The 25,214-nt window shown below is 54.5% G+C and overlaps 3 protein-coding genes and 1 non-coding gene across 4 annotated transcripts in view; 2 read left to right on the forward strand and 2 right to left on the reverse strand.

Annotated features, from left to right (window-relative positions):
- Window positions 1-15,945, reverse strand: part of PYY (peptide YY) — a 45,626-nt gene extending 29,681 nt beyond the window's left edge. The window contains exon 1 of the mRNA XM_035027239.1: window positions 15,754-15,945. The gene's annotated coding sequence lies outside the window, so the exon portion shown is untranslated. The remainder of the gene's footprint in view (window positions 1-15,753) is intronic.
- On the forward strand, window positions 7,398-7,545 carry LOC118025387. Its single transcript, XR_004683318.1, has one exon. It is a non-coding gene; the product is annotated as a small nucleolar RNA SNORA61 (small nucleolar RNA).
- On the forward strand, window positions 8,194-13,239 carry NAGS (N-acetylglutamate synthase). The gene is made up of 7 exons (XM_035027237.1): window positions 8,194-8,619; window positions 9,152-9,426; window positions 9,540-9,753; window positions 10,022-10,202; window positions 10,543-10,714; window positions 10,813-10,995; window positions 11,630-13,239. The coding sequence occupies exons 1-7, from the start codon at window positions 8,194-8,196 to the stop codon at window positions 11,781-11,783; spliced, it is 1,605 nt and encodes a 534-aa protein (XP_034883128.1). The 3' UTR covers window positions 11,784-13,239.
- On the reverse strand, window positions 13,215-16,752 carry TMEM101 (transmembrane protein 101). Its single transcript, XM_035027238.1, has 4 exons — window positions 16,513-16,752; window positions 16,030-16,210; window positions 15,021-15,167; window positions 13,215-14,235 (listed from the first exon to the last, which is right to left on the reverse strand). Exons 1-4 carry the CDS (start codon window positions 16,647-16,649, stop codon window positions 13,927-13,929), a joined length of 774 nt encoding a protein of 257 aa, XP_034883129.1. The 5' UTR covers window positions 16,650-16,752; the 3' UTR covers window positions 13,215-13,926.
- Between the last annotated feature and the right edge of the window lie 8,462 nt (window positions 16,753-25,214).

The following is a 25,214-nucleotide window of genomic DNA, read 5'->3' on the forward strand; positions in this document are numbered from 1 at the left end:
CCCCTGCCCTTGCCCTGCCACACTAACACTGGTACCTTCCCTGGGGTTTCTCAGTCCGACCTGCAAAGACCGGTGAATCCCGGTGGTGAATCGGGAGGGAAGCCAGCTTTCTCCCCACTGAGAAGATGAAAAGGAGAACCCCTGCAGGGGGAGTGAAGGTCTTGCTCAAAGCCAGCCCGAGACCAGTCTGTGAGGCTGGGACTCGAAACCAGGGCCCCTGACCCCAGGTCAAGGCAAGGGCCGAGCCCTGTGTCCCCGGGTCCACTCGCCCAGCACCCTGCCCGGTCCACAGTGGGCGCTCCCTTCGTGTGTCCCGATTGAGGAAGCCTGAGCCCCCTCCTCCCACCTTTGCCCCCAATAAAACCTCCCACTCCCCTCAACGCCTTTGCCCCTGACTCCCCCTTTGGCTGCATCCTCACTCCCTCACCCCACCCCACCCCCACTCCCGGGCTGGTCTACTTGCAAGAGGGTTGGGGGTATCGAGATGCGAGAGCGGCGCGGGAAGATGGGGTGGCTCTGGAAGGGCGTTGGCTGGGGTGGGGGCAGCCAGAGCCCGGGGAGGGGGAAGCGGCAAGCCTGGGCACAAAGGCACCAAGAGTCGGCCCCCCACCCCGCTGCCCCGGACCGGTTCTCACTCGCCCCCTCGAACAGATCGCTGTAACTTCGCTGGGAGCTCCCTCCGTCCTCGTATCGCCGGCCGGGCCGACACTGTCCTCTCGTGGCAATAGTGTGTAATTACAAACTGCGGGCGGACAGCGGAACCCGCGTCCTTCCCACGGAGGACAGGTCGGGTAGGGCCCTGAGTTCCCTGAGTCCAGCAGGAGGGCTGTTCAAGCTTAGGACAGTTTCCTAAGCCCTGATACTCCACAATTCCCTGCCTACGCATCAATTTCGCCTTGGGACATGCACATAATAGGATGGACCGTATGAAACTTCCATTTGTTGACTTCTAACTTATAAAAACACAAAAACAGGGCGCCTGGGTGGCTCAGTTGGTTAAGCGACTGCCTTCGGCTCAGGTCATGATCCCAGGGTCCTGGGATCGAGTCCCGCATCGGGCTCCCTGCTCCTTGGGAACCTGCTTCTCCCTCTGCCTCTCTCTCTCTGTCTCTCATGAATAAATAAATAAAATCTTAAAAAAAAAAAAAAAAAAACATACAAAAGATACACATGAGCTCTGCCCCACATCTCCCCCCTTCATACATGCAAAAAACCTCAAACACACACACACACACACACACTCACCTCTACACATTCCTCTTTCCAACACACAGATGGGAGCGGGGATATCCCCCCTCCCCCTGGGGAGCTCTCAGCCATGGGACAGAGAAGTACCACCCAGCGCTACACCCCCTAACCCTACTCATGAGTCCCACACAACACCCAACCCCCACGAAGCCATAAACACAACACCCCCAAGTTCAGCTCCACCCCAGGGTCTTCACCTCTCCCTCCATCTCCTCCTTGACCTCAAACTCACTAGGGACATCCCCATATTGAATGTCACCTCTCTTGACATCTAGAGACCAACCTACATCTCTGCACGAGTACTTTTCAGATTTTAATGCTCATAGAATCTCCTGGGGACCTCATTAAAATGCAGATGCTAATTCAGTAGGCCTAGAGCAGGCCCCAGATTCCACATTTCCAACCAGCTCCCAGGTGATGCTATGAACCATGCTTTGAATACGGAGGCTCTGCTTCTTTCTCCAGCCACAGTTCCTCCAGGAGTTCCTGTGGGCTCATCCCAGGCCCCTCCCCAACCATCTGCCACCTGGCTTTCCCACTCTACGTCCCCCCCCACACACACACTGAAATGGGAAAGTCAGTGATAAGTGAAACCAGTGGCCTTTTCTCGGGTTTTGAGGCATCTATGCTGTGGGCTGCCCCTTTCTTCTTGAACCATCTCTACCTATGGATTCCGGGTGACTCCTGGTGGGCCCCCTTCTACCTCTCCAATATGCTCTCCGCTTTCTCCAGCCCCTCCCTGGCAGCTAGCTGGTGGCCACGCTCAGGGTCTCTCCATCCCTGACCTCTCTCCTGAGCTCCAGGATCCTTTTCCACCTGTCCACTAGGAAGCTCTACTTGTGCCCTGAAAGTATTTTATCTCCACTTGTCTAAAATCCCTCTCCTGGGATCTCTGTAATAATCGTCACGCCGACTTCGTGGTGTGAGTGTGGGAATTAAATAAGTGGATACGTATCATGTGCTTAGAACATACCTGACGAAGAGTTTGCCATCATTAACTTTAAGACAGTAGCCTTTCCTAAATACCCCCAGTCCCCAGAAATTGTAGACTGTAGGAAGACTAACTATCATAGGGTTATGGACAGGTTCTTCCGTGTGTGTGTGTGTCTCTGTGTGTGTGTCTCTGTGTGTGTGTGTGTGTGCCATCTCCGAGAAGTTCTCTAGCAGACGCGAACAGGCCAGCAACATCTCCCTCACACTGCGGATAACTTCCTCCTTTTCTCAAACCCGCACGGCAAGCAACCAGAAGAGGCGGAGAGTAGGGAGTCCCCTGCTGGACAAGAGGCTCATCGCACACTTGGAACGGAAATTCTTGTTGGGTTTTTTTAGATTTTATTTATTTGACAGAGAGAGACACAGCGGGAGAGAAAACACAAGCAGGGGGAGTGGGGGAGGGAGAAGCAGGCTTCCAGCCGAGCAGGGAGCCCGATGCGGGGCTCGATCCCAGGACCCTGGGATCATGACCTGAGCCGAAGGCAGACACTTAACTACTGAGCCACCCAGGCGCCCCTGGAACCAAAATTCTTAAATCCATAAATTATGTATTTGTGGAGTATTTACTATTTCACACATCTGTGCCTTGAAGGAAAACTACTCATGGAAGAAGCAAGCTCGCTTTTATGGAGTGTTTTACCTGTCAGACTGGTAACTTGCACCTATGGGAATTCATTGAATTTTCTCATTTGTCCAATCATACATAGTGGTGGATAGATAGTATAATGATCCCCTGTACCCATTGTCCAGCTTTAACAAATACCGACTCCTGACTCAGAGCGAGTCTTATTGCTTCTGTCCCCCCACCCCTAGTTTCTCCCCTCCAGGGTTATTTTGAACTAAATGCAAGACATCTTATCATTTCATCTATAAATATTCAGGATGCACACTAAAGTATATGGAGTAGTTTTAAAAACAACACACAATCATAGCACACCTAAAAATTAATATATCAAATATCCTTTGTGCTCAAATTTTTCCAATTGTCTCATTTTTTATGGCTTGTTTGATTCAGAATTCAAATAAGGATTAAAAGAGACTTTAAAATACATCTTTTGGGGTGCCTGGGTGGCTCAGTTGTTGGGCGTCTGCCTTCGTCTCGGGTCGTGGTCCCAGGGCCCTGGGATCGAGCCCCGCATCGGGCTCCCTGCTCCGCAGGAAGCCTGCTTCTCCCTCTCCCACTCCCCCTGCTTGTGTTCCCTCTCTTGCTGTGTCTCTCTCTGTCAAATAAATAAATAAAATCTTTAAAAATATACATCTTTTGGGGGGTGCCTGAGTGGGGCTCAGTGAGTGAAGTGTCTGCCTTCGGCTCAGGTCAGGATCCCAGGGTCCTGGGATCAAGCCCTGCATCGGGCTCCCCGCTCCACGGGGAGTCTGCTTCTCCCTCTTACCCCTCCCCCCTGCTCATGATCTCTTTTTCTCTCTTACACTTTCTCTCTCAAATAAATAAATAAAATATTTTTAAAAATAAAATAAAATAAAAATACATCTTTTGGGGGGGGCACCTGGGTGGCTCAGTCGGTTAAGCCACCAACTTTTGATTTTGGCTCAGGTCATGATCTCAGGGTCGTGGGATTAAGCCCCACATCAGGCTCCACGCTCAGTGTGGAGTCTGCTTGAGATTCTCTCTCTCCCTCTGCCTCTCCCCCAGCTTGCACTCACTCTCTCTCTCTCTCTCTCTAAAATCTATCTGTCTGTCTTTTTGGTGCACCTGGCCGGCTTCAGTAGAGCATGTGACTCTTGATCTCAGGGTTGTGTAGAGATTACTTAAAATAAAATATTTTTAAAAATACATCTTTTCATTTAATTCCGCCCTCCTCTCTCCTACTCTTTTCTTTGTAATTCATTTGTTGAAGAAACCAGATTGCTTGCCCTATAGTTTCCCACGGTGTGGATTTGGCGGACTGAGTGCCCATGGAGAGCTTTTCATCTTCACTACTATGCAGTGAGATTAAGTTTTATTCTTTTTCCCCCCTTTTTACAAGTGAGAAAGCAGGAGGCCAGAGAAGTTAAATGCCTTGCCCAAACCTTTACAGCCAAGGAAGTGGCAGAGCCAGGCCTCCTGACCTCCAGCCAAGGAAAATGGGACTGCGTCCTCAGAGTGCCCCGTTCACGACCTGGCACATAGTATGTGCTCACAACACCGCGGTTGACCGAGGCCTGTGTACTCTCCCACTGGGCTCTTCCTCCTCACAGATGGAGAGGGTCCCCTTGGGGCTGCTGGGAAGTCCTAGGGCCAATCCCACGATAGTCCATAGAGCCAGGCTTCCCTTTCCACAGGGCCCTACATCTTTCCTTCTGTCTTCTCTTCATTCATTTGTTCATTCAGTGTTTACTGGCCACTTCGCCCATGGCAGATGCCATTACGGCATGTGAATGAGTATGGCTCTGTGCCTCTATGTGGGTGGATGAGTATGACCTCAGGTGGGGTGTCTGCTTGTAACTCTGTATGTAGTGTGTGTGTGTGTGTGTGTGTGTGTACATTCCTGTCTCCAGATCTAAGTGCCCCTGTAGTTGTCCCTGATGACAGCTGGGTGTGTATTTGCGTGTTCTCAGCACCTATCCATGGGTGTGTGTCCGTGTTCCTATGTATGACACGGTCGCTGCGCACGTAAGCATGCACAATTCTGCGTGCAAATTGTGTCTGGGTGGACCGGTGTCTCTCTGTACACCTGTTGTGTCTATATATGTGTATCTCTCTATGTGCACATCTGTGTGAGAATGGATGGTGTGGGTCTCCATGTGTTCTGTGTATCTCCGTACACCTGTGTGTCTCCACATCTGTGTTTCTGCGTGCATCTCAGTGGCTGGTGTGGGATGCTACATTTGTGTACTCGTGTGTGTGTGTGTGTGTGTATCTCCCCTCAGGTGCTGTGATTAGAACTGTCAGCTGTCACCCCTGGCCCCTCACCTGCCCGGCTTCCTGTCACTTCCACGCCCACCTGTCCTGAGTGGCAGCTAAGGAGGGCTCTAGTAGGAGGGACAGCCTTGGCCCTTCAAACCAGCTCCTGTGCTCAAGGCTGTGGCCTGTGCCGAGGGGAAGTGTCTGGAGGGGTTGGAAGGTTGTGTCTGGTCCCAGCATCTCCATGACCCAGGGCCTGGTGAGAAGACAGGATCCTGATTCTGGGCACATTGACAACAAGTTTTACTCTGAAAAACAAAACGATGGCCTGCTTCAGAGGGGAACAAAGAAAATTCAAGCTGGAACCACAGACCCACAGGGATCCTCTAGGCCTTCAATTCAGAGGGGTGGGGTCAGGTAGGGGTGTTGACCTCATATACCCAAACTCATCTCCTCCACAAAGCAGGGCCAGTTCTCCATCCAGAGGCTGGCCTTCCCCCAGGGAGAGGCAGTGAGGACACAGTGGCCCCAGGGTCACTGGGCCTGGAGTTAATCATCTACTCAGGATATCCCTGGGCCCATTGGCTGCCTGGGGACACGGCCCTCTGGGCTAAAGCCCAAAGCAGTGGGAAGCAGCTCCCCAGCTGGCGTCTGCCCCACCAGCCCAGGGGAAATGGGGCTGATGCTGTTGGCTACTGAAATGGGTGGGCCCCTGGTCTGAGGAGGGGAACAACAGCCCTGCCCTCAGGGAGCCCCAGTCTGAAGGGAGAAGTCAGCCTTGCCCTCACAGAGGCCCTGAGTTGGCAGGAGGGGGAAAGGGCCTGGAAGAGGCATACATTTGGGAGAGGAGTGAAGAGAGGCCAGAGCTGGGGCAGAGAGACGGAGAAGGAGGAATCCTGAGTGGAGAGGGGCCAGGGAGGGTGGGAGCGCTGAGCGGCTTGGAAAATGATTAATCCCCCAGGAGCTAGGACCACCTCCTCTGGTGGATTCTGGGAAGTGTAGGGAAGTAGGGGGTGGGCCGCAGCAAACTGGGAAGAGAAAGAAGGCCTTAGAGATGACCCCACAGAGTAGGGGGTACAGACCTTCCATGCTTCCCTCTCTAATGGAACCCAGAATTTCTAAGTAGGAAAATGGAAAAGTCAGTGGACGAGGTCACAAAGGTCAGCAACCCCTCCCCCTGCCAGGAGTCTCCTGCCTGGGAGAGTGCATGCGTGTGCTGTGTGTGCACACGTGTTGGTGCATGCATGAGTGTGTTGGCAGGGGATCCCGGGAAGGGGTTGGTGTGCTCACCCAGCATCCTCTGGGATGCTCAGGGGAGAAGCAGCTCAGGCAGAGCCCCAACAGTCTTGACTCCCAGCACAGGGAGCACAGAACTGCAGAGAAGGAAGAAAAGAGCAGTGGTGAGAACTTAGGATGCCTAGCATCTGGCCGTGACACTACCAGCTGTGTGACCTTGGCCAAGTCACTGCTCCTCCACACTTGCTTTTCTCCTCTACAACGACAGAGGGTGGGGCTCCAGCACGGTGGGTGTACGGGAGCGCAGGATGTGTACAACGGATAGTGTACAGGCTGCTTTCTGGCAGCGGGTGGATACAGTATCAAGTCCCAGTGAATCACATCCTGGGAAAGTTTTCAGGTCCTTTTCAAATCTTGTTTAAGAGCATGCATCTGAAGCAGAACTGCTTTGCTTCAAAGAACAGCCCCACTGTTAATGAGCCGAATGACCTTGGCCCTCACATAGTTCTGTGCCTTGATTTCCTCATCTATAAAGTGGGCAGAATAATAATACCCATCCTGGCATCATTGTGAGGATGAAATGAGTTACTACATGTGAAGTGCTTTGCACAGGGCCTGGCATTCCACAGGTCAGGAGAAAGCCTCCCAGGCTGCCAGGGTGCTTCTGACACTGCATACTTGGTAGCCTTCTATGTTACCAAGAGAGCAGGCAACACTAGCCAGCTGGAACTTAATAATATTTTGTTTTGGCTTCATTCTTTTTTTTTTTTTTTAAGATTTTATTTATTTATTTGAGAGAGAGAGAATGAGAGACAGAGAGCATGAGAGGGAGGAGGGTCAGAGGGAGAAGCAGACTCCCTGCAGAGCAGGGAGCCCGATGCGGGACTCGATCCCGGGACTCCAGGATCATGACCTGAGCCGAAGGCAGTCGCTTAACCAACTGAGCCACCCAGGCGCCCCTTGGCTTCATTCTTAAGGCTTTCTTCTGTTGATAGCAAGTGATACTGGTTTTCTAGTTATAATCTTGATAGGGATAAATTTTAAATTTAAGAATCTTAATACTAATAAGGGGTGATTTACCCTCCGGTTCCCTTTCCCATTGGATCTGAACGCTGGTCTTGGTGGAAGGGGGCATACGATTGGGAAAAGGAGGAAAAGGAACACCGAAGCTGGCCTCACAGTGCTTATAGTCTGGCATATAGCTTATGGCCTAGTTTCAAACAAGGTAATAAAATAAAAGTAAAATAAAATAAAATAAATAATAAGGGGTGATTTGAGACTATGACAAAATTCTTCAAAGTGGTACCCAGTGTCTGGAGCTTGGCCAACCCTGGTAACCTCATGATTCCAATTTTCTTGAAGCTCAGATCATAGGATAGAGGCATTCCCCGCCCTCCAGCAGAGTTGGCACACCTCCACCCTCCTTCCACTCCTCCCCACCTCTCCTAGCAGTCTCCTCCCTCAGTCCCACGGTAACGGCCACTTACTCTCCCCTCTTGCCCTCCTCACACTCCCGTTTAATCATCCAGAACCCCGCAGACCGCCAAAGCCACCCTGGGTCCCCTGAGCCCTTCCTGGAACCGGCCTTGGCAGCAGATGAAAGACACCCCGCCACCCCTTATCTCTGCCTCGTGACCCGCGCTAGTGGGTTCCGTCCCCCCCTCCAGGGGCGGGGGATACTGGTGGCCCCGCCCTCCGACCCATGGCCTGACCCTCCTCAAATGCACCCAGAGACGACTCTGCGCCCCCAGTGCGCGCCCCGCCGCGGCTATCCCAGCCCCGTCTTGCAGCAGGTTAAGAGCCCCCCAGAGCCGGGAGCTGCGGACAGAAGCGCACTCGTGGGGGGGTGGGGGGGGGCAACCGGTCTGGTTGTCATGGCGACGGCGCGGTTGGCCTGGGCCCTACGGGCCACCTCTGCGGGAGGAAGGCTGCGCGGTCCCCGAGGCACTGGGGGCGCCCGGAGACTGAGCGGCAGCGCGCGACGGCGGGCGGCCGGGGGCGCCAGCCCGGGGCGCCGGCTCAGCACCGCCTGGGCGCCGGCCCAGGCCGCACGAGAAGGGACCGAGGGCGCCGAGGAGGACACCCACTCGCCTGCCGCGGAGGAGCAGGAATGGACGCCGCCCCCCGCGCCCCCGGCCCCTCCCGACCCCCCCGGGCCCCCGGCTGGCCGCTCGCTGGTGCAGCGGGACATCCAGGCCTTTCTGAACCAGTGCGGAGCCAGCCCCGGGGAGGCGCGCCACTGGCTCACGCAGTTCCAGACCTGCTACCACTCCGCCGACAAGCCCTTCGCCGTCATCGAGGTGAGCGAAGCGCGGCGCCGGCCATGTCACAGCGAGGGGATGGATGGGGGTTGTACGGCGACGGGTCGCCAGGCATGGCGGGACCAGCTGCGGACTCTGCACAGCGGAAGTGGGAAGGGGTTCGACGGTGCCCGGCCGAGTGCCCGGGACTGGGTGAAGCTGCGCGCTGTTCCAATAGTCTCACGCCCAGCCCAGGCGAGGAGACTGGGGACCCTAATCCACTAAGTGTGATGCGCTGGAGAAGTAACCCCCCCCACCATTGGAGAACCTGGACAGGAGCCGCCTGGGTCACCCCTCCCCCCAAGAAGTCAGAGAGTCCAAGGTCGCAGGGAGGCACAGAGGGAGGAACACTAATGTGAGATAAGGGGATGGCAAGACCCAACGGGGCAAAGGGCGGAGCAGGTGGGCGCCGGTAGCCAGAAATGGCGCCTGACTGCTCCTGGGCACGGTAGGGGCACCGACAGGGGCCCTGGGACCAGGCTGCAGGAGTCAGAGCCAGCGTTGGCCCTCCTGAACGTGCCCTCTCCCGCAGGTGGAGGAGGAAGTACTCAAGTGCAGTCGGGCCGTATCCAGCCTGGCCTTCGCCCTGGCATTCCTGCAGCGCATGGACATGAAGCCGCTGGTAGTCCTCGGGCTGCCCGCGCCCACCGCGCCCTCTGGCTGCCTTTCCTTCTGGGAGGCCAAGGCACAGCTTGCCCAGAACTGCAAGGTGCTGGTGGATGAGCTGCGGCACAACGCCGCCACTGCCGTGCCCTTTTTTGGCGGCGGATCGGTGCTGGGCGCCGCGGAGCCAGCCCCTCATGCCAGGTTAGTGCGGGCCCCGCCTGGCCCGGCGTGCTTGGACTTCGCTCCGCCGCACGCCCTGCCCGAGCCCGGCAGGCCTGGAGGGGGCCCTCTTGAGCACCACGTCTGGCCCACAGCTACGGCGGGATCGTCTCGGTGGAGACCGACCTGCTGCAGTGGTGCCTGGAGTCCGGCAGCATCCCCATCCTGTGCCCCATCGGGGAGACGACCGCGCGCCGCTCCGTGCTCCTCGACTCGCTGGAGGTGACCGCGGCTCTAGCCAAGGCGCTACAGCCCACCAAAATCATCTTCCTCAATAACAGAGGAGGCCTGCACGACAGCAGTCAAAAGGTGTGTCCCCTCCTTACGGGCTCCACTCCCGCGACTCTGGGCCTGCATGAGCCCCTCTCGTGCTCCCTGCTCGCCTCCCAGACGGGCGCCAGAGTCATTCTCAAGCCGGGTGGGTCGGAAGCGGCGTGGTGCCCAGATCCGAACTCTCCCTGGCCGAGGGCTCCGGGAGGAAGTGAGGGTAAAGGGGTCGGTGAGGAAGGGTCCGTGGGGCAGGGGCGCAGTTCGTGGCCGGCTGCAGGCCAGAGGCTCACCCCCTGCCTGGACGCAGGTCCTGAGTAACGTGAACCTGCCCGCCGATCTGGACCTGGTGACCAACGCCGAGTGGGTGAGCGCCAAGGCGCGGCAGCAGGTGCGGCTCATCGTGGACGTGCTCAGCCGCCTGCCGCACCACTCCTCGGCCGCCATCACCGCCGCCAGCACGCTGCTCACCGAGCTCTTCAGCAACAAGGGTGAGGGCCGCGCCTGGGGGCGGGGGCGGAGACCAGGCGAGACCGGGTTTCGGGGGAGGGAGGCGGGTCTAGGGGAAGTAGGTGGGTCTCCGGACGATGGACGGAAGCTGAGGGACAAACTGCCAGGGGAAAGCATCTCCCTGTGTGAAAATCATGTACATATCTATGCCGACCACAGAAATCACTTCATTGTGGAGATCTCCCAAAGAGGGTCACTGCCTCCTCCGCCCCCCCCCCGCCCTGTCGTATCTGGACCCCCCACCAGGCAGGGCAAATGCAGGAGCGGATGGGACCTGGCTCTTGGGCCAAACTAACCCCTCCTCCTCCATGCCACCCCCAGGGTCCGGGACCCTGTTCAAGAACGCCGATCGGATGCTGCGGGTGCGCAGCCTGGACAGCCTGGACCAGGGCCGCCTGGTGAACCTGGTCAACGCCAGCTTCGGCAAGAAGCTGCGGGACGACTACTTGGCCTCGCTGCGCCCGCGGCTGCACTCTGTCTACGTCTCTGAGGGGTGAGCCTGCGGGCCCCAGAGGGCAGGGACCGAGGGACAGAGCTGGGCAGGTTGGGGCCAAGGAGAGGTCCCAGCCTGCCTCTCCCCTGCTGCGCCAGGTACAACGCGGCCGCAATTCTGACCACGGAGCCCGTACTGGGGGGCACCCCTTATCTAGACAAGTTTGTGGTGAGCTCCAGCCGCCAGGGCCAAGGCTCGGGCCAGATGCTGTGGGAGTGCCTGCGGCGGGACCTGCAGACGCTTTTCTGGCGCTCCCGGGTCACCAACCCCATCAATCCCTGGTAGGTCCCGCCCCCACCCCAGCCCCGGCTCTCCAAAGCCACGCCCCCGGAAGGACCGGCTTCCCCCAAGGAAAGGGCTCCACTCAGTGTGGCCCCACATTCCCCAGGGAGCAGACCACCCACGGAGTCTGAGATTTCCCCAGAAGCAGAGCACACTTAAAGACGCTCTGCCCCATGGCAGTGGATTCCTTGAAGACGCTCCCCAACTCTCCCAGAGTCCTCAGAAATCCTGACCCTCCAGGCTCTATTCCAGGCCCAGTTGCCAAGCGCTGACCCCAGGCCCACTGCATCTCCAGCGAAACATTCTCTCCTTTCTCTTTCCTTCTGCAACTATCCCCTCACCCAGCTCTGTGGGGACCAAGAGGTGAACAAGAACCCCTCCCCTGGAGGCACAGAGAGCAAAGGACATCCTCAGTCTAACCTTCCTAGCTTTGGGACTCTGGCAGGTCAACTAACTTCTCTGAGCCTTAGCTGCTTCTCTGGGAAAAGAGCAAGGCACCACCAGACTCCTGGCTGCTGCTGTAAGGATGAAACCAGTAATATCAGGGTGTCTAGCATGTAGTAGGTCCTCAAAATAACCAGTGAGTAGTGAGCACCGGCCTTGCCCTAAAAGCCTTCCCCTTCCCCCCACCAGGTACTTCAAACACTGTGATGGCAGCTTCTCCAACAAGCAGTGGATCTTCTTCTGGTTTGGCCTGGCCGATATCCGGGACTCTTATGAGCTGGTCAACCATGCCAAGGGGCTGCCAGACTGCTTCTGCAAACCAGCTTCTGACCCAGGCAGCTGACCCTCACCGCCCACCCTGCAGGCCCTGGGACAACCAGGGTGAACCAAAAGCCATGCCTGCTGGAGGTGATCCCAGGCAGCCACAGGCTGGACCAGGCTTGATGGCTAAGTGATCTGCAGAGGAGGAAGCAGCTCCTACTCTACTCTGCCCAGAGGGGGGCGCCCAAGTGGGGACAAGCACAGGAAGAAGGGTGTGACCAAGACACCCTTCCTCACCCTCACCACTGGCTCCAAAGCTATAACCCGGGGCCTTCAATTTTCAGTCTAGAGATATGGGAGGTGAGGGTGGGGGGCTTGCCTTCCAGGGCTCTCTACTCAGGGATAACCTTAAAGGTGGGCCAATTTCTGTGGCCTCTGTTTTGAGGCTCCCTTGCCCAAAATATCACCCCCATTTGCTTGATATTCCACTACTTATTTTAATTCCTTTGGGTCTTACAACTTTTCAGGAGGCCTTCATTAAAACACAAATACTTGTCTGAGAGTCAGCTCACACTTGAAAGGAATGAGCAGTGACCTTCTGGGAGCAAGATCTTGAGGGTTGGAGAACCAGGGGGCTCCCAGAGGGAAGAGAAGAGCTAAATGAGATGGAGTGCCCCCAAGATGAATGCTGTCACTGCCTCCCTCACCTGGGTGTCAGCAGCCCCCCAGAGGGGCTCCCCTCCATCCCACAGACCAGACCAACAGCAGCTCCAGCTCTCTTTCCAAGCAAGGCCCAGGTTTGGATGTTTTCCCCTCGGTCCCGCTGGAGGCTGTCTCCATTTGTGGGAACAGAACACCTCAGCCGGCGGGAGTCCAAAGCCAGAGGTTTCATTCTGCATTTTTGACCCCCCACAATGTGCCAGGCCCCCATACTGGTCGCTGAGCTACTTTCAATCAGGAGGCGCATGGACAAGTACAGAGAGGACCATCATGGCACAGCGGGGCCACGACAGAACCAAACCCCAGGAGCAGCCTCTGACTTCCCTCAGGAGAGGGGTGACAGAGTGCACCGCTGTGTGTGGGCATTAGACAGGCCCAACCTGGAATCCAGCTGTGGCTACATTTGCTCTGTGCCTTGAGGTAAGCTGCTCGCCTTCTCTGAGCTTCCATTTCCTCATCTGTAAGATGTAGAATCCTCATAGTGGACACTTAATGTTAGTCCCCCCCATCCTCTAGCTGCCCTCACCAAAGGTTTCTTCAAAAGAAACCAGGAGGATAAAAGGGGAGGAAGAGACAAGCTATGACACAGGGACTGAGGGGATGGATCAAAGGCAGACTACAGGGAGGATCCTGACTAGACAGCCAAAGGCCTGTGGGAACTCTCAGAACAGGGCAGAGATCACGGGAGGACCAAAGTGGGGCTTAACCAGATGTGGTCTTTCAAGAAACCCAAGATCAATCCCAGCCAATGGCAACATGCCCTGTGGGGAGAACATAGAAGCAAAGCCAAATGTCTATATAAAATGTTTATTTTTGGAGGACTGTGTGGTCTGGTGTTTGGGAGGGCACTCACCCCAACCAGGCCAACATAGAGCCGGAAACAGAAGGCAGGAGACGGGACGCTGGCCACTGCCTACCCTACCCCTGCACACCCCAGACTGGGGCCTGCTCTGCTTTCAAGGTGGGGCAACAGCTAGTGCTGCTTCTGCCCCCGGGATACCCTGAGAACTCACGTGACTTCTGCGGTGCCCGGCCTCTCGGCTCCTCCTGGCCCAATCCTGGCATCAACATACATACTCACTCTCAGTCTCCAAAAAACACTATAGAGCCTAGCTGCACTTGCCAGGCTCAAAAAGGAATCTTTCACATTTGCTCACTTCCGGTTCCTGGTCTTCCTTTCTCTGTCTCCCACTCTCAGTACCCCCACCCGAGCCCTGCCTTACTCCCTTCTCTGAGACAGGAGACCCAGGAAGCAGTTGGCCTCAGGTCTCCTACTAACGAACAGGAAAAACCCCTGGAAGGCATCATCATCAGGGCTCCCACCCCCCAAGGGCCGAGCCCAGGCACCGGGGAAGAGACCTGCCTCTTACCAACACATATACACACACAGCAAAGAACCAAACCAACAGAGCAGAAAGCATAAAGAAACAACTGGGCCAGCAAGGAGGAAGGCAGGGTGGCCCTCAGTGGCTCCCTGTGCCCATCTCGGCCTCTTGCCGTGCCACTCAGCCATCAGTGGCCAGGATGACGGCAGCCCCGAAGATGCCCACACTCTCTCCAAGGAGCTTCATCTGGTTCCAGAACTCAACGCGCCGTGTGTTGTGCCAGTAGGCAACATTGCCATCAATGAGCAGCATGACTGGGGGCAGCAGTATGGCCAGGATCTGGGCAGCCAGGGTCACGTAGTAGCCTGACAGGAAGGCCAGGGCCAGGACGCCATACAGCACGAAGAACAGCTGGATCATGAGCTCCCCTCCCGGGAGATGGTTCAGATAGGCCAGCCGGTCCTCCTTGCTGTGCTGCAGTGAGTAGGCCTAAAGACACACCATCCTCTAAGTCTCTCTGGCGGGCTGAGGAGCCTGTCTGGGGACAGCTGCCCCTGAGATGGCACCTGCAAGTCCGCCTCTGCAAGGTGGGCTTCTGACTCCCGGCTCAGAGTTGGGGCTCTCGGAGAGGAGGGCCTGCATCTTCCCCTCCCCACCCCCCAGACTAGGGAGCTCATGCGGTTAGGGCCTGGCTCTCCTCACCTTCAGGGCTCAGGAGAGTGGAAGTGTGTCTCCACTGCCAGACTGGGGCTCTCACCTCTGAATACAGAGCTCTGCACATGGGATATGGTGCCCAGTAACTAAGATGAAGCCAAGTGACCTGGAGCCTGTCCAAATCCCCATCCACACTGGCTCAGCCTAGGTCCTCCAGTAGGGAGTACCGTAACTTGCTACCCTAGGCAACCCCCACCGACTCTAAGCGATAGAGCCCCATCTGGGGTCTGAACCCCACCAAACCTCTCCTTTGCCCCCTCTCTCAGTCCTCTGGGGGCTGGAGCCATGAGAGGACCAGTCCACCTTGTTCTCCTGACTCTCAGGCTTGGGACTGAATGGTCCATGCAACCTCTTCTCTCCCTGGTGGCCATAATGCTGGAAGAAGGGACTCTCAGCCAGGTCTCAGGCACTTGAAGGGCCTCTGAGGCCCAAAAGCTGGCTGGGGCAGTTCCCAGGAGGCAGACCATCAGGAACTACATGCAAGGCCTTATTCTGCCCACCTCCCTGGGTTCTACTTCACTCCCAGGCAAGCACTTCCAGCCAACAGCCCCCCAACCTACCACGCAGATGAGGTAGATGCCCAGGAACACCTGGCCGGTGGACTGGAGGGAGCGGCTGCGGGGTTTCCGGCGGTAGAGCTCCCCAGCACCGCTGGCCAGCACCAGAAAGCCGCCGATGATAGCAACTGTGCGTGAGTACATACGGACCTGGACCGGGGTGAGGGGACCCCAGTCAGGAACTGCAGCCACCACGTTTCTCCTGGCTGTCCAGAGCACAGAAGTGCCCATCGCTATACATCCCATTCCATCTGATGAACACTCTTACCATTTCCAAGTGTGGTGGGCAGGTGCAGCAGAGATAGATAACTCTTTTTATCAGAAGTGGAAACTGAGGCCCAGAGGGGTTACTAAAAATGTCCAAGGTCCTACAGAAAGTGGCAGAACCCAGACACCAAGAGTTGCCCCCTCTGCACCTCCAGGAGTACAGACTCAAATCCCAATGTTCTTTCTGCTATATAGTATAGTCTGTCCCATGAAAAAACCATTGATCCCACTGTCCAGTAGCTGTTCACACATCTGCCTCCCCGACTGGACTGACAGTCCCTGCCTTTGTCCAGGATTATCTACAAGCTTGCAGCACCTGGCACGGGTTCTGACACTTTCAGGTTTACATGCTGCACTAAATTAATTAAATTTCATAAGATCAGATGGTTGGAACCAGTACTCTCCAAGGTCCCTTTAGCCCTATAGTCTGACATTACTCAACTAATGGTTTAGAGGGTTCTGGTCTCACCTGCAATGCTAACTGTGGTGTGACCTTGGGAAAGTCTGTTTCTCATCTTCGGACCTCAGTTTTCACACTCTGAAAGGTGGTCTTGTGTGGTCTCTAAGGTCCTTTCATCCTTGCAGTCTGTAATAATCTCCACAAGCCTGGGGCTTCTGCCTTCCCAGGCTTCACACTATGCACCTGGCTAGCACCATGCATTTCCCAACTGCCGCGGGGCACAGGGCACTGGCCTCGGGCTCCCCATCCCCCTAGCGAAGTCCCGCCTTGGGCCGAGGTGCTCACCTTCAGCCAGTCCCCGTAGTGGACGTAGCCCCCGATGTAGGCGGCGTAGGTGCTAATGGCCAGCTGAAGGGCGGCCCCCAACGCGAACCAGCGCCGCTTCACTCCAAAAGACATGAAGCTGGCGCACAGCACGGCCGCCCCCAAGTCGAAGTACAAGTAGGGCACTGGGATGTCGGGCTTCCTGCGAGCCGGATAGGGGAAGAAGCAACGAGGACAGAATGAAGCGGGAGAAGGCCCTCGCGAACCCTTGAGCTCCCACAAGCTCCACTGCTCCCCTGAACCGGAGGCCCTTCTCACGGCCAGGACCCCTGCACTACGCTCGATGCCCACCTTGCCCCAGACCAGAGCCCCTAACAAGCCCGAGGTCCTAACTCTCCCCCAGCCCAAGGGCCCCAACTCCTTCCCCACCTCACCGCACCCCCGTTCTTGGGACGGGCCGTACCGCCCCCCCACCGCGCTCGGCGGCCGCGTGGGCCCGCTCACCGGCGCGCCTCGGCCCTCTCAGCGTACAGCATGAGCTGGCTGAAGCAGCCCCAGAAGGGGCAGCGTGTGAGCAACACCGAACCCAGCTGCATGATCAGCTGCAGCATCCACCGTCGCGAACCCATCTTCGACGCCATCTTGGGGAAGGGCAGTCCGCTGCGGCGTCACCCCCGACAGGGAGGCCGGCGCCGGGATGCGACACGCAACTTCCGGGTGTCGCGAAGCGGCGGGGGTGGGGGGCGGGGGTATCATTTTTCCCTTCCGACGAGAAACAGTGCTCTCGCTCTCAAGTTCTGGACTGAAGGATGTGTTCCAGCTGCGGAGTTCAGCCTTTCCCTCTGCTCAGGGACTTAAGGATCCCTCCTCGTGACTCCAAAATTGAAAACTAGACTAGAGGAAGAAACAGTGGGTTCAGGTTATCAGAACCGTGGGCGAACTAGTCTTTGCTACTAAACCTGGGCTCCAATTCTAACTCCAACCCTAACGGACTTTGGGCCTGCGCTTTCTAAGACCCATCTGTAAAACGGAGAGGACATGTACCTCACAGCGTTGTTAAGAGGTTTAAATGTGGCAGTGTTGGTACCAGCTCATAGTAGGGGATAGATAAATGGTGTAAACACACACACACACACAATCTCTCTACTTCTGTTTAATTTCAGAGTAAGGTGTTCTCTTGGCTAAGTCACTTGTAGAGAAGTTTGGTCTGGGTCTGTCTTCCGTCTGTCCCTTGAGAGAAGAGCAAGATGTGATGTGGACACAGGGACATCTCAAATCAGTCTATCCTCTCCAGCTCCAATGCTCCGGCTAACTACCATCTTTTGTTGGTTGAACTACAGCAGGCTTCAAACTGGCCTCCCTCCCCAGCTTCTGCTTTGGCCTCCTTGTTAATTCTTAGCTCCCCTATTTTATGTTTCCCTAACATCAGGTACCCTTCCTTTGAATCCCTCAGCACAATGGTAATTATATATTTTAGATTCTTTGTTAACAACCAGATTAACCCGAGACTGGGAGCTTCATGAGGGCAAGGACAGTGTCTGATTTGTTTACTATTATATCCTCGCAGCATAGTGTACTGGTTGCATTCAGGAAATACATGCTAAATAGAGAAATGAGGGGCGCCTGGGTAGCTCAGTCATTAAGTGTCTGCCTTCAGCTCAGGTCATGACCCTAGGGTCCTGGGATCGAGCCCCGCATCAGGCTCCCTGCTCAGTGGGAAGCCTGCTTCTCCCTCTCCCACTCCCCCTGCTTGTGTTCCCTCTCTTGCTGTCTCTCTCTCTCTCTGTGTCAAATAAATAAAATCTTTAAAAAATAAAGAGAGAAATGAACAAAAGATGTTGCTACTAGGTCTCTTTCAGAGTAGGTATTCTGTAATTATTTGTTCAATAAGTGGGTAAAAGTTCTGGGCACTCCAGGATTGCCACTATCTTCCTGCAGCCCCCTACCACCCGGCAACACACAAATTCATCTTCCAATATTGAAGTTAAGACTCTACAAGCATTCCCACCAGGCTATATAATTCAGATCTGTTTGCTTCCTGTTCCCTGGGGTGGGGAGAGGAGCCTCAAGTGAATTAAAAATTCCCACTCAGCCAGTGAAAGCTACACAAAACACCTCTCACATCTTATTTTTCATAGTCACTGGGATAAAGCCTGGGCATAACAGAAACGTGAGAGAGAGAAAGATATACCCATACAAAATCTAGGAAATGGGATCGTGTACATATATGCTGGGGTGAGGGTGCAGGAAAGGAATGTCCAGACGAAGGGAATGAGAAAAAACCTGGATTAAAGGCCATTCTGTCTACCTCCCCCACACACCAGTCACAACCACATAAGGTAAGTTTTCCACAGGCACATAGTACAGAATCAAATTTTCAATTGGCTTTATTTTGCCATCTCTTCAACCGATTCTCAATTCAAATGTGACAAGAATGCACAGCCCTCAAGCCCTCAGGAAGGAGCTAAGGTGTTGAGGAGGACCGGAACTGGGACGGTGTACGCCCATAAAATAGTTGCAGGAGCCTGGCTGGGTTGTGCCCACAGGAGCAATACCCCTACCCCATCCCACCATCCTCATAACTTTAGCAACAGCAGCGGCCAGGGACATGTGTGGGGAGGCACAGGAGACTGGGATTCATGAAGCTTCCCTTGGTACCCATCCCACCGTAATTCCCTCTGGTCTTCAGTCTCTGCCTTCTACTGCCCTAGTCCCCAGAAGGTTGTTGAGAAATACTAAGGGCCAAATCCCTTTCGAGGGTTGGGAAAGATGCTGGCATTGTGCTAGGTCAGAGAATCTGAGTGGGAGGGTCAGTGGCCCTGCCAGAGGAACACAGCCATTTGTCCCCCCACCCCCCAACTCTTCCCACTCCTGCCCAGGGTGACAACTCAGCTGGAAAGACTTCTGAAGAACAGCCCTTTTTGTCGTCTACATCTCTACCTGCCATCCACATCTCTATCTGCTCTCCCTCCCCAGCTCCTCTGGAGCCCCGCCTGTGCTTGCACTCTGCCACGACCAGAGCCACAGTGACCAGCATGGTGCCCAGGATACCCCGCACAGTAGCTGTCTCAGACAGGCAGAGCCGGGCCTCCACACTGCTCAGCACCCACCCACCCCCAACAGCTGAGGGCAGGACAAATCAGGTTGCCCAGGTTGGCACCCACAAGTGCCACAGGTGGTCCAGGCTTCCCAAAGGCCCACTGCAGATCACATCACAGTCTTGCACGCAGGTGTTATGTTATTGGCCAGCAGCAGCCACATGCCCTCCATCCAGATGTCTGCAGTCACCTTGAAACTGAAGTGTGGCAACCAGTTGTCTACAAGAGAGAGGATGCCCAGCGCCAACAAGGCCGCCGAAACCTCAGCCTCCAGCTCACTGATGTCATTCCCAGCCAGAGAGGACCTCCAGGCCTGGCATGGTGGCCAGGCCACACGTAGCAGTTTCTAGCCAGCAAGAGCCAGTGTAGACAGAAGAGGCCCTCAAGCCTGGCTGTGCCCAGCTCGGTCAGCCAGTTGGGACTCAGGTCGAACTGCTCCAGGTTCCCCAGGCCCCATAGGCTGCAGGGGTCCAGAGTGATAAGCAGCTTGTGAGAAAGATCCAGGAGGAGCACAGAGCCCAGGGTGGTGAAGAAGTCCAGGGGCAGCAGACCAGGTGGTGGTGGCTGAGGTGCAACCGCTCCAGGAAACCCAGGCCCCCTAGGGCTCCTCCAGCCAGATCCCACAGGGCACTGTGAGAAAGCAACAGCACCCACAGTCCCCACAGGCCCTGGAAGGAGCCATGTGGCAGGCTGAGTGGGTGGAGGCCCCCCCAGTCCACCACGCTTCCTGCGGCTGGACAGGTAGGTGCACAGTGCTGGGAGCGCTGCCGCCAGATTCCCGAGTAAGGCCGTGGCCACTGTGAGGAAGGAGTGGCCACACCTGCCCCATCCTTGCGCCATGAGGGGCTGGGATGACAATGGCCTCAGGCCTACATCAGGCAGTCAGATACACAGACCTTCGTGCCTCACTCCTCCACCCAGGCCTCTGGGGAAGTGTGGGCGTGCTAGGGAGAGGAAAAATAGATACCATTCAGGGGTCTCACCATTTGCCATGTCCCCCAACATGGTCTTATGGACACCTCCCTCCATCTCCCATAATTTAACCTGCTACCAAGGCTCTGGCAAGAGCCGTCACAGCCCAAGACCCCAGCATTTTGATCCCTCACCCCAGCCACCTCTCATTCCCTTACGCCTATTAGGATGAAAAGCAATCAGGGAAGGGGCGCCTGGGTGGCTCAGTCGTTAAGCGTCTGCCTTCGGCTCAGGTCATGATCCCGGGGTCCTGGGATCGAGCCCCACATCGGGCTCCCTGCTCCACGGGAAGCCTGCTTCTCCCTCTCCCGCTCCCCCTGCTTGTGTTCCCTCTCTCACGGTGTCTCTCTCTGTCAAATAAATAAATAAAATCTTAAAAAAAAGAAAAGCAATCAGGGAAGATGGTCTTTTAAACCCCAGCACCCCCTCTTTCCTCTCACTCCGTACCCATCCCCACTTATTTCCCACACAGCCCGGGAGCAACTCTGCCTTCTCCTGCCCCTAAACACTCCCTGGGTCACTCAACCAGCCAACATTTGCAGAGTCCCTGTTCTGCAAGAGGACACAACCTTGACTAGATCCTGGCCTAATCTGGCCACTGAGGTCAGAAGTTCAACACACTCACCTGTATTCCTGGCACCACCTGCCAACAAGTATAGCCCCAACCCAGAAATAGCAGTGAAAAGAATCTCAGCTCTAGTTACCTGCCCTCCTGGCCTCCTGCCCCAAGAGATCAGCTCTTAGGGAAGCCATAGCGCTGAGGGTAGGGATGGGGGGGAGGGTGGGTGGGACAGGTTGAGGATATCTCCAAGGCCTTGTGGCCATAATTATAACCAGGGGAGCAGGATCCTGCCCTGCCTTTCTAAGAACACCACTCCTCACTCCTCACACCATGGCCCTCTCCCTTTGAGCCCCACATCCTGGTCTATCACTTGTCAAGATGGCAGCCTGAGGCCCCTCGAAGGCCTCAACTCACCACACCTCACATCCACAAGTCAAAAAGGAGCCAGGTATCTTCTCTTTCATTCTATACTGCCTGTCTAAGAAATCTGCATCATCTAGAATTCACCTAGGTCTTCTCTGGACACAAAGGAGGGAAATACTCTCTCGTTCTCACTAGGCCAAAGGTCAAAATACTCCATTCTGGCTTTTGAAGAGTGTCCAGCATTGCTTTCTAAACAGAGGGGTCTGGGGACAGGGTGTCTGTACCCAGCACTTCTGCCTTGCCCTAGGAGGCCAACCAAACAAGTTTCTTTCTAGGTTCCCTAGTGTGCTCACTAGCCCCACCCAACAAACTCTTAAGAGAATCACAATGGCCATATTGAAGAGAAGGTTACCAAGGGCCAGGCATCTCATTAAAGGCTTCATTTAATCCTCAACTGAGACACTCATTTTACAGAGGAAACTAATGCTTGGCAAGGACACAGAGGCTGCCAAGTCATACTGCTCATCAGTGGCAGAGATGAAATCTGACATTACCTAGACCTGTCTGAATCCAGCCATGCTCTTAACCACAGTGTCCAAAGACTGTCCCACATGCCAGCCAAACACTTCTCAAAGAAGTTAAGGTCTACGGGTGAATCACACAGATTATCTCCAGAATGGGAAGAACAGCTGAGCCATCATCAATCAGACGTGAGCCCCTTTGAATTAGTTCAAGTGATCTGGTTGAAGAAAATTATAGTGAAAATTTTGAAAAATCATTGTCAATAATCTTTGAGGGGTGCCTGGCTAGCTCAGTCGCTGGAGCGTGTGACTCATGATCTTGGGGTTGTGAGTTCAACCCCACACTGGGTGTCGAGATTACTTAAAAAAATAAAATATTTTTTAAAAAATTATAATAATCTTTAATGGATGCCTGGGTGGCTCAGTCGGTTAAACGTCTGCCTTCAGCTCAGGTCACAATCCCAGTGTTCTCGGATCGAGTCCCACATCGGGCTCCCTGCTCAGTGGGGAGTCTGCTTCTCCCTCTCTCTCTGCCCCCTGCTCATGATCTCTCTCTCTCTCTCTCTCTCCCCTTTCTCTCTCCAATAAATCTTTTTTTAAAAAACTTTTAAATTAAGAATAATCTTTGAGAAAATATTATAAACTGAAGGTTACCAGAGACTTGAGTTCATGAAAAGTTCCAATTTTCAAAAGTCAGACCAGTGTAACAACAGTTAACAAAATTCAGAAAGGTTCATTGAACATGTTGTATGAGCAGTTACCTAGAACACAGTGACCACTAGGTGCCCCATGAGCACACCAAAAATAAGTTATACTCAAACAACTTCAATTCCCTTTGTGATAGGGTAACTAGATGACTATCATAGATAAGCATCTGGATATTAAAGTCTCTCATCACATTCCTTGGGATAATGAAAACACAGAAGACAGTTTATATAAATTGGAATTAATACAACATTGGGATGGATAACTATTATATTATAGAATCAAGATTTTTTAAAAGCTCTTAATAGGCTGGAATAGTTGGCTGAAAAAGGCCATTTCACTGGAGAAAACAAGACAGTTCCCAGGCACATCTGTGTGCCCCTCACCCGGGGGCTGCGAGGAAACATCCTGAAGAGCAAGGACTAGCGTCCTGAAGACTTCAGCTCTAGCCACAGCTCTAGAAATGAGCTGCAGCTTAGAGGACAGAAGGACACAGTACCACATGTTTCTCAAAGCAGTGAGCTCCCCATCAATGAAAGTGTTCAAGTAGAGACAGTCTGTCGAGGATGCTGTAGAGAGGATGTTTAAACTGGAAGACAGGGGCACCTAGGTGGCTCAGCTGGTTAAGCGTAATGATTCCGGGGTCCTGGGATTAGAGCCCCGGGTTGGGCTTCCTGCTTCCCCCTCTGCCCCTCCCCCCACCCGTGCTCGCTCTCTCACTCACTTTCTCTCTCTCAAATAGATAAAATCTTTTTTTTTAAATTTTATTTATTTATTTGACAGAGAGAGAGAGCACAAGCAGGCAGAGTAGCAGGCAGAGGGAGAAGCAGGCTCCCCCCTGGGCAGAGTCCAAAGTGGGACTTGATCCCAGGACCCTGGGATCATGACCTGAGCCAAAGGCAGACGCTTCACCAACTGAGCCACCCAAGAGCTCCTCAGATAGATAAAATCTAAAAAAAAAAAAATTATAGGAGTGCTAGGTGGCTTAGTTGTTAAGTATCTGCCTTTGGCTCAGGTCATTTGATCCCAGGGTCCTGGGATCAAGTCCCATGTTGGGCTCTCTGCTCAGCAGGGAGCCTGCTTCTCCCTCTCCCACCGCCCCCCCCACCCCACTTGTGTTCCCTCTCTCGCTGTGTCTCTCTGTCAAATAAATAAATAAAATCCTTATTTTTTTAAAAGATTTTATTTATTCATTTGAGATAGAGAGAGAGCATGAGCAGGGAGAGAGGCAGAGGGAGAGGGAGAAGCAGGCTCCCCGCTGAGCCAGGAACCCGATGTGGGGCTCGATCCCAGAACCCTGGGATCATGACCTGAGTCAAAGGCAGACGTTTAACCATCTGAGCCACCCAGGTGCCCATAAATAAAATCTTTAAAAAGAAAATTATAAACTGGAACGCTGGACTATTCCCTATGAGCTGCAACATTCCTGGTATTTCTAAGTCAGGATATCTGTGCTGAGCTTCTTTTTTTTTTTTTTTTTTAAAGATTTTATTTATTTATTTGAGAGAGAGAGAATGAGAGACAGAGAGCATGAGAGGAAGGAGGGGCAGAGGGAGAAGCAGACTCCCTGCGGAGCAGGGAGCCCGATGCGGGACTCGATCCGGCGACTCCAGGATCATGACCTGAGCCGAAGGCAGTCGCTTAACCAACCGAGCCACCCAGGCGCCCCTGTGCTGAGCTTCTGATACCACCTGGGCCATCCCTGGCCCTGGAAGCATCCTCCATTTGCACACTGTTCACATACTGACTTCTGGCTTATCCTTCCCACAGCAGGACACAAGGATGACAGCAGGACACTTTCAGAAAGGCCAATCTGAACAAAAACCAAAGTGTATCTGAGGCCAGCCTCCATCTGTAGGGGTGAAGGGTCCATTGCTATAATCATTCCCTTGCAGATATCCACAGCCGAATTCCCTTCTCCCTCCAGAGCGCACAACCTGATGAACACCCTCGGTTGCACCCAGCTCTCCAACTTCTGCGTCTGCACCTCAGCCACTTGATGGGACTACCACAAAGTCACAAAATGGGCATCTCGTTACACCCTCAATGCACAAGTTCAGACCTCAGCAACCATGCCATTTCTCCCGTTTACTGAACCACTGGACACATACTCCTTCACCCTCACCTCCCTGTCAAATCTACGAACTCACCGGCAACTGTGCGGTCTTCTCTTTCCTTCCTCTTTATAGTGGAAGAAAGGCTCCCCCTCCCATCAGAAGCCAAAACATCTGTGGCCATGGATCTCGTCTCCCATCTTCTGGAGTTCACGATGAGGTAATAACTCCTAAACATCCAGCTCCAGCCCAGTCCTCCCTGCTGAACGCCAGGCTTGTCATCCACCTGCCCACCTGCCATCTGCTCTTCAGGGCTTCACGGGTAAGACAAACATGGCAAAATAAGAATCTCGATTTTTCCACAGACCTCTTCCTCTCTCATTGTTCGCCATCCACACGGAAGCTGCTCTCGGTTCCTCTCCCCCTCACCACCTCGGCCTCAAACCTTCTCCATCAGCAAACCCTGTCAGTTGTGAAGTCACTCATGTCACCACCATGCCCTGCCTAGATGACCGCAACAGCCTCGGAATGCAGCGGTCTGTTTCCACCTTTGCCCCCTGACAGACTAAAGCCCTCGACAGCTTCCAACCCTCAAACTGCTCCCCACTGTGCCAAGAACAGATTCCAATCCCTACAATGGCAACAAGGCCCTGCGTGATCCGGCTCCGGCTCATGAGGCTTCAGCCACCTATCTTCTAGTGGTTCCTAAAAACCTCAAGCTCTTAGCACTCTCAACTTAGCACCTGCTGTTCCTCCTATCCAAGCACTCTTGGCTGGCACCTTGTTCAGATTTCAGCTTACACGACACCTCAAGGGACCATCCGAGAATATTCTCTGCAGAGCAGTACATGTACCTCCCCACAGTGAGCATGAGCAGCTCCTTGAAACTAGGACAGAGACCAGAATAAAGGGGGCCAGATTCGAAAAGAAG

Source organism: Mirounga leonina, unplaced genomic scaffold (genome assembly GCF_011800145.1).
Source record: "Mirounga leonina isolate KUSES-001 unplaced genomic scaffold, KU_Mleo_1.0 Mir_200, whole genome shotgun sequence".
Lineage (NCBI taxonomy): Eukaryota > Metazoa > Chordata > Mammalia > Carnivora > Phocidae > Mirounga > Mirounga leonina.

Coding starts and splice junctions, on each gene's coding strand:
- NAGS (XM_035027237.1), top strand. CDS start 8,194: ATGGCGACGGCGCGGTTGGCCTGGGCCCTACGGGCCACCTCTGCGGGA. Junction 10,715..10,812: donor TCTGTCTACGTCTCTGAGGG/GTGAGCCTGCGG, acceptor CTGCTGCGCCAG/GTACAACGCGGCCGCAATTC. Junction 10,996..11,629: donor ACCAACCCCATCAATCCCTG/GTAGGTCCCGCC, acceptor TCCCCCCACCAG/GTACTTCAAACACTGTGATG.
- TMEM101 (XM_035027238.1), bottom strand. CDS start 16,649: ATGGCGTCGAAGATGGGTTCGCGACGGTGGATGCTGCAGCTGATCATG. Junction 16,211..16,512: donor GAGAGGGCCGAGGCGCGCCG/GTGAGCGGGCCC, acceptor TCCGGCTCGCAG/GAAGCCCGACATCCCAGTGC. Junction 14,236..15,020: donor GCATCTACCTCATCTGCGTG/GTAGGTTGGGGG, acceptor GTGTGTCTTTAG/GCCTACTCACTGCAGCACAG.